Source organism: Macadamia integrifolia, unplaced genomic scaffold (genome assembly GCF_013358625.1).
Source record: "Macadamia integrifolia cultivar HAES 741 unplaced genomic scaffold, SCU_Mint_v3 scaffold3633, whole genome shotgun sequence".
Lineage (NCBI taxonomy): Eukaryota > Viridiplantae > Streptophyta > Magnoliopsida > Proteales > Proteaceae > Macadamia > Macadamia integrifolia.
This window is the reverse complement of record NW_024869675.1, coordinates 1-7,835: the sequence shown is the minus strand read 5'-3', so window position 1 is coordinate 7,835 and position 7,835 is coordinate 1. Positions and strand designations below refer to the sequence as shown.

At 41.3% G+C, this 7,835-nt stretch overlaps 1 protein-coding gene and 1 long non-coding RNA gene across 2 annotated transcripts; both read left to right on the top strand.

Annotated features, from left to right (window-relative positions):
• Positions 1-2,198: 2,198 nt before the first annotated feature.
• LOC122068250 (cyclin-P3-1-like) lies at positions 2,199-5,180 on the top strand. Its single transcript, XM_042632129.1, has 2 exons — positions 2,199-2,297; positions 4,842-5,180. Exons 1-2 carry the CDS (start codon positions 2,199-2,201, stop codon positions 5,178-5,180), a joined length of 438 nt encoding a protein of 145 aa, XP_042488063.1.
• A 273-nt stretch (positions 5,181-5,453) lies between these two features.
• On the top strand, positions 5,454-6,959 carry LOC122068251. Its single transcript, XR_006137016.1, has 3 exons — positions 5,454-5,840; positions 5,942-6,073; positions 6,463-6,959. It is a non-coding gene; the product is annotated as an uncharacterized LOC122068251 (long non-coding RNA).
• The last annotated feature ends 876 nt before the right edge of the window (positions 6,960-7,835 follow it).

Here is a 7,835-nt window from a genome sequence, read left to right as displayed (position 1 = left end):
CTCAAAGAGGCCATCCTTCGTCTTGAAGGTTGTCTTCCACTCATCTCCAGGCCTAACCCTAATCTGGTGGTACCCGCTTTTGAGATCAATCTTCGAAACGATCGAAGAGTTGGCCATCATATCCAACATGTCATCAAGCCTAGGGATAGGGAACCTATACTTGATGGTGATCTTATTGATGGCCCTACTATCAACACCCATACGCCAGGTGCCATCTTTCTTTGGCGTGAGCAAGGCAGGTACAGCACACGGGCTAAGGCTTTCCTTAATGAATCCATTTTGCAACAGTTCATCCACTTGCCATTTGAGTTCGGCGTGTTCTTTGGGATTCATTCTGTAATGGGGTAGGTTCGGGAGAGAGGATCCTGGAACTAAGTCAATAGCGTGTTGGATGTCACGCATGTGCGGTAACTCATCAGGTAGTTCCTCAGGGAATAGCCTCTCGAATTTCCTCAAAAAAGGTTGCACTTCTCTAGGAGCCTCAGTGAATAAGCGTGACCTATCGGTATTACTCTGTACGGCAACTAGAGCATAAATCACCCCTGACTTGTGACACTCTCTTTCAAATTGTTGTTGATTTAAAATGTTGAGTGTTTTGGTGGGGGCGTGTTTGGATGTACTTCCCTAGGGGCACTGGGTGTCAGTCTGATCTTCTTCCCTTTGAACTCAAAGACATAGGTGTTAGACTTCCCGTAATTGGTGACATCCCGATCATATAACCAGGGCGTACCTAGAATGATGTGGGCAACATCCATCTCTAGGACATCACACCACACTCGATCCTCATATCCTGCAAAGTGTAGGGGAACTAGACACCTCAGATTTACGCGAATGGTAGACTGATCAACCCAAGCAACCTTGTAAGGCTTAGGGTGGGGTTCAGGTTTGAGGCCCATTTGAGCAACAGCGCTCTTGGCGACCACATTCATGCAACTCCCGCTGTCTATGGCGACGCGGCAGTTCTTACCCTGATGACATGTGTAGGTGATGAAAATATTAGTTCATCACCAATCGTCGCTATTCTTAGGTTATGAGACCATGTAACGCACAATGCCGAGCTTGAGATCACCGGCCTCCTCGGTGTCCTCATCAGATATGGTCTCATCTGGCCTATGGTCCTCATACTCATGGTCCTGAAAACCCTCTTGGTCACTTTCCTCAGGGGTCTGCTCTCCTACATAAAGATTCCTATTGGGACACTCTCTAGAGAAGTGACCAAACCCATGACACTTGAAGCATTGTTGTTACCCACTACTCTTGGGTGCTTCTCCCAAAATTCCTTTACCCTTGTTGTTAAATTGACGTTGTGGTGCAATAGGGGGTTTTGGGAATCCATTTGAGCCTTGGGGTGGTCTTCTAAATTGGGACTCCCCAACTTGGAAGCTCTTCCTCTGAGAATAAGTTCTCATGGAGGATTCCACCTCAAGGGCTATCTTGAAGGCCTGTGGAACGTCTCGCACCAGGTGGGGTGCCATACGAGACTGAATTTCGGAGTTGAGCCCGATAAGGAATCTGGATAGTGTCTGCTCAACATCCTCCCGAATACGGCTTCTAATTTTCAATTCATTGAACTTGCTCATGTATTCGGTCACAGTCAACTTCCCTTGCTTCAGGGTATTCATCTCATTCAACAACTAGAGCCTATAAGTGATAGGCAAAAATTCCCTCTTGAGCCGCTCTTGCATCTCTACCCAGGTAGTGATTGGCTCAAGTCCTAGGTGGTCCTCCTGGTACTCTAGGTCTGTCCAGAAGTCCTGGGTAGCTCCAATAAGCTTGAACTTAGCAAATCGGTAGCGGACTTCTTCTGGCATATCATAGAAATCGAAGTACCTATCCATCTGCTTGATCCAATCCAGAAGGATCCTAGCATCAATCTGACCATCGTAGGTAGGGGCATCTACCTTAATCATCCGTCTGACATCAAAGCCCCTATCATGGTGTTCATTTCCCTCATCATCTCCATATTGGGTTTGGAGTCTTGGTGGTGGGCCTCGACCCCTACCCTGATCCCTACCACGCCTTAGGCCTTGGACGTTATCCCCTATCTGGTCATAACCATCGGTCTGGTTATTTTCGTTTACTTCCTCAGGGTTAGGGCCTCTGCCCCTAGGTTCAGTGCCAGTTGTGTTACGGCCTTGCCGTCCATCAGGATTTTGGGCACTTGTTTCGAGGGCATCCAAATTGGTAAGGGCTTAGAGATGGACAGCTTGTGTCTCTTGTATGGCTTGAACGGCTTTCATGAATTCAGCCAGTTGCTCAGACTGGGTGGAGGTGCTAAAGGGGTCAGACATATCCTGGTATGCTCTACCACTACGAGTGAACATTAAGAGATGGGCAGCCAAAGGTACGGTTGCCACCATAGACTCAAGGTCTACTCAGTCTCCAATTGAGACAGGTAGTTAGCCCTCTCAATCTTGAGGTCAAAAATCTCCCTCTCAAGTATATGCTTTTGGAGGGAATAACGTCCAATGTTATTCGGTCCCGCTAACTTAAGAAAGAAAAGGGTGTCTCTAATCTATGGTATAGCTCTCTTAGCTCAGACTCGACCATGGACAGATGGTGACGGAGACTAGACCTCAAAAGGTAAGACATGTAACAAGGGACAGTAGTACCTAATTACCCTAAACCTAGACAAAACCATGCTCTGATACCAAGATGATGTAGGGGGTTCTTAGGTGACTAGGTCTCCTACAAGATTAACTAACTAGGTAGGGTTAACTCAAGGGACCTAGGTAGATAGGACAAAAAAAAAAAAAAAAAACTCTGCAAACAAGATTAAGCATGCAAAATAAAATGAGACTAATAAACAAATTAGCAAAAATCAATAATAATCTAGATGGAAAAACACATAAATTCTTACTTAAGCTTCAAGTGGGGACATGGGGAAGGGAACAAACGTCATAAGAATGTTAGGTTCAGCACAAATCAATCTAGACACCCAAATTAGATATGCAAACAATCAATGTCCTCTAGCAACCAACTAAAATAGAAAATCAGCAGGGTTTTGGAGATATAATAGTGACGAAACGTCTTAAAACAATGGGTAAAAGAATAGGCATAAACAAAGGGCTAAGGCTGGTTTCAATGTTAATGGGCTGCAACATATAATAGGGATTAATGGAGGTGGAGAGGGCTTAGTTTAATGATTTACCTTGCCGCTGTCCAGGTCTGAGGAGAAAAGAAGAGACCAAGGTCCTCCAAAATAAAGAGATGCAGTCCACTTTTGGTTGATGAAGACAAGTCCAGCCGGTTATATAGAGATCCTCAATATTGTCGATGTAGCTTGGTGAATGATGTTGGGGCTCTCAGCAACTCACGAATAGCAGGTACAGCCAGCAGTAATCAGTTCATTGAAAGGAGATCAGTAGCAGCAGAGAGTAAACAACAGCAGAGAGTAGCAGCAGCAGTGAGTAACAGCAGCAGTGTGTCCAGCAGCAGCGTGTACAGCAGCAGTGAGTAATAGCAGCAGTGTGTACAGCAACAGTGAGTAACAACAACGGTGACAGAGAACAAAAAGAATGAAAGAAAAAAGAAAGGGAGGCGAGACAAGAGAGAAGAGAGAAGAGAGAAGAGAGAAGAGAGAAAAGAGAAGAGAGAGAGCCGAGAGAATAAAGAGAGGAAAAAGGCGAGAAAGAAAGTGAGAAAGACGAGATTGAAAGAGAGAGAGAATCGTGAGAGGGGTGGGGGCTTTGCTCCTTGGCTGTTTTTCAATTCACATTCATTGAATTAAACAATGGCCAATGGCCTTACATTTAAATAGAATAAACTTTCAAAAATAAAAAAAGATATTTAGAAACTCAATTCCTTGGAATAAAAAACTACCTAATAGACCAATATAAAGAAGTCCTAGTTTCCTAATTATGTAAGACAATCAAATATCACTAGATTTAAAGCAAAGTACTATAGTCAAATAAGATTTGGTGGGGTCCACAAGATCTGCTGACTGGGAGGACAAGGGGGGGTCGAACCCAGCGCTGGAAGGCTTCCAGTGCTGGGTTCGACCCCTCTCTTTCCTTCTTCTTTCTTTTTTCTTCTCTTTCCTTCTTCTTTCTTGTTTAATCCTCCAACCACAAGATGGATCTGGTTGATTCTTCTTCTACTTTCGACTGTACACTTGATGTCCCCATCACAGAGGGGGACAGAATGATCACCCTGCTTCTCATGAAAGGAAATCTTGCCCCTGTTGATGCTCCCGCACGCGCTCCCAGTGGCCCCCATGCTAATGCAAGGCCATGCTGCCTTTCAGGAACCTCTCCGATATGTTTTCAGTAATGTGAGATTCCAATCCTTCATAACTAGTAACTGAATGCATGTAATCTTCCACACAAATACATGTATGGTTCAGTTTTTGACAATAAATCAGATCTTCAAAAGCCAGTACTCTAATGATTAACCTCGCATGAAATTTTATTTGTAAAGCATATCTCTATGAAGTGCTTGATCATGTTGTTGTCATATGTCTTGATAAATTCCTATTAGATAATTAATTTAAATAAAATCTTGCTACCCTGGGCAAGATCAGAAACTGGGAAAGACTTGAAAGACTAGTCTGATATAGATGAAACCAGTAAAAAATATATCTTCCACTTTGTTGATCTGGCTGGACCTGAAATTCATGCTTCAAGCCTGGAGTTTAATGTAGTTCTATTTCTATACGTCTTATCATTACTGGGAAGGTTTAATGTTTGTTGGTAGAATATGGCAGCCTTGTATTACTATAGCTTTTGAATTTTATCTAAGTTTGTTTGGATGTGAATGAGATTGCTTTTGCATATGGCGGCCTCTCTCTCCGCCCTTCACTAATGATAAATTAGATATAATATTACTTTGTATTATGACAGTTCAACTTGAATATGGGAACCATTGCACCTGATTTTGAGGCTAGATGCTCAGAAGTTTATTCTTCTTTCGGTCTTATTGAGTCAGCTAAAGTTTCCAAAAACCACCCTCGTGTGTTGTCAATCCTTTCTTTGCTTCTGGAGAGATCTGTTCATAAGAACGAAAAGTTACTGGAGACTACGCAAAAGAAAGATTCGGTGACAATGTTGATCACATCTTCAAGTACTCAAGCTGCAGCTTCCTGCTTTGTTGTTGCTTACAATGTTCATTTCACTTCCCTTAATGTTTTCCTCGTAAATACAAGTTTGATGGTAGTAGCAAAATTTATTGATGATGTGTAAATATTAGAGCCTGTAGCCAGAATCTCTTTACAGTTGGGTATCATATATTTGAATAATCATGCCAAACATGGGGCACATAGATGATAGGCCTTCTGAGTTCTTACTATCATCATGACACTTGATTAGTGACTCATCCGTTCAAGTTCTGATTGAGGAGGTCTTGGATCAGAAGTCGCTCAGTAAGTATGCTAATGGACCAGAGCAATAAACTGCCAATATATAGCTAAAAGTTGGATGGCCCAAGGCCCCAAAGGAATAAGGTTTGTGGTTAAGGTTACCGTCACAATTTGGCACCATGAAATTTAAATTCAATTTGATTTTCGGCCTATGCCCGATTGAAGAGTTAGCAGTTAATTAACCTGTCATGATCAATGATGTTGGCCTGTGTATTATAGACATACAAAATTGGCGAATGGCAATTAAGGCTGAGGTCTTAGACATATTGACCTGGAAACTAATATGCTTCATCTGAAATAACATACTAGTATAAGAAGGGTAGATAAGTCTCTGTCTGAGCAATTCATCCCATTCTTTGCCATTTACAGGCAGCATCTGACAGACCAGGATCCAGCTTTCTGCCAGTAAGCTCTCCAAATTTGCAAACAAGTGTCTTCTGCAGACAGGGCAGCTTGTCTTCTCTCCTCAGTTTATTTGCAAGAGGTCTAGTTCAGTCACAGGATATTAGTGTAAAAATTATAATAAACAAGGCTGGCCCTGTTTTTTTTTTTTTTTTTTTCTAATACCTTATCTCTCTACTGCAGATATTTCTTAGTGGTTTGTATCCTAATGTTGCGAAGGAGGAGATCGAGGCGAATATTTTCTCAGTTTGGGGAACTTGTCTATGTTAAGATTCCTTTGGGTAAAGGATGTTGTTTTGTCCAATTCGGAACTCGGTATGTCCTAGTGAAATTAAACATCCGTTTTACTCGTTTGCCTTAATTATCTAAGAAGATTCAAAATGCCTGATAAAAATGTGTGCTGATTGTTCTCTTTTTTTTTTAATGGTTTGTGTACTCATGGCTGTTTAATTAGACTAACACAACATGATAGTTCGGCTGAATAATGTTAATCTAGAAGCTTGTCTTTTTATTGACGTCATTTATACTTCATTGTTATGTCCTGTCTAACAACTTTGTCACCTCTTTATTTAATTTAGAAGGTAGTCTTTTTATTGACTCTGTTTATACTTCATTGTTATATCCTGTCTCACCACTTTGTCACCTCTTTATTTACTGAACTTTTGTACAAAAGGTTGTGTTATTTTCTTATTTGAAATTTTCAGCCCATGCTGTGCTTCTGCTGAAGAAACAATACTAAGGTCGCATGGAACTATTATTGGTCAACAAATAGTCCACCTTTCATTGAGCAGAAGCTCAACAACTGACGAAGTGAGTCCATTTATTTTGCTGCTGATGTTTGTAGAGATTCTTGCTATGTGGTGTCTGGGTGTTACACATGTGAGTAATTGCTTTTCGAAATCATGAATTCCTGAAAGGATAAGCAATGTTTACACTGCCAAAAATTTGGTATGAGTTGAGAAAGAAATTGACCATACTATGCTTTATGAAAAACTATTAATAGGTTCATTATCAGACATTTTCACCGTATTGGACAGGTCTCGGTTAAAAGTACTCTCTTTTGGTGTGGTTGCGGGTGTGTGGGTGTGTTTAGTGGTTGTCGTTGTCTAATTTCTTGAAAAAATTCAGTCCTTTTGACTCAACCTTGATGAGATCTAGATATAAAATCAAGTCTACATCGAATGAAGTAGATGATGGACTATGGTGCTGCTCAAGATTCATCTTTATACACCTAGGTGCAAATGCTGGATACAGATAGTACCCAGCATAGCCCAAGTTTACTTTAACTTTCCAAGTGTTGGAACCTTCATATATTTGTTGAAAGTATTGATTTTGATTTTCAGATGAGTCTCAGATTGATTTAAAAGTATTCTATGGAGTTTCTATTCTTAATAGTTTCTCTCTTTAGGAAAGGTTGTCAAGTAAGGTTCAAATAAGTGCCATTCCAATTCAATCGGTAGACGGGAATTCACCATAATTGGCCTGAACCCTAGAAATTCGCCATGAATTGGCCAGTTCGAATGAGCTAAAATTGGAATCGGGATCAGCCATTTGTTTCTAATTTTTAGAACCGTGGTGTCAAGTTAGGAGTTACAAAGCAGTTAAAAAGTTTCTATGTTTAAAGTTCGCTCTGTTCTTGTACATTCATCTTTATAGGGGATTCAAACCCTCTACTTCTTTATGAGAATTTCTGTAATAATGAGAGATGTAAACCCTCTACTTCTTTATGAAATTTTAATGGACTAATGAACTTATATTCTCTCCCCCTCTCTATTCTTTTTCCTTCTACTGAGTCTTTTTCTCAATGTCATTGTTTGCTGGTACTGTTCAAAGTCTCATAGTAGTTTCTTATTTCCTTAGCTTATATATTATACCATAGAGGACTGGATTGCATTGGCGACCCACTTCCCCTATTTTTTTCATTTTCCCCCTTTCCTATTATATTCATTTTGGAATCAAAATGTGTCGATTACCCCCCACTCTCCTCACCTGTGTTCCCATTCCCTCCCTGTTTGCTCCTCTCATCCCTCCTCTCTTGGACCCCGCCCACCCCCACCCCCACCCCCCCCCCCCCCCC

Bases quoted from the DNA above. Each gene is read 5' to 3' on its own strand.
- LOC122068250 (XM_042632129.1), top strand. From the start codon at position 2,199: ATGGACAGCTTGTGTCTCTTGTATGGCTTGAACGGCTTTCATGAATTC. The intron at 2,298-4,841 runs GTATGCTCTACC...GTATTATGACAG, and splicing joins AAGGGGTCAGACATATCCTG to TTCAACTTGAATATGGGAAC.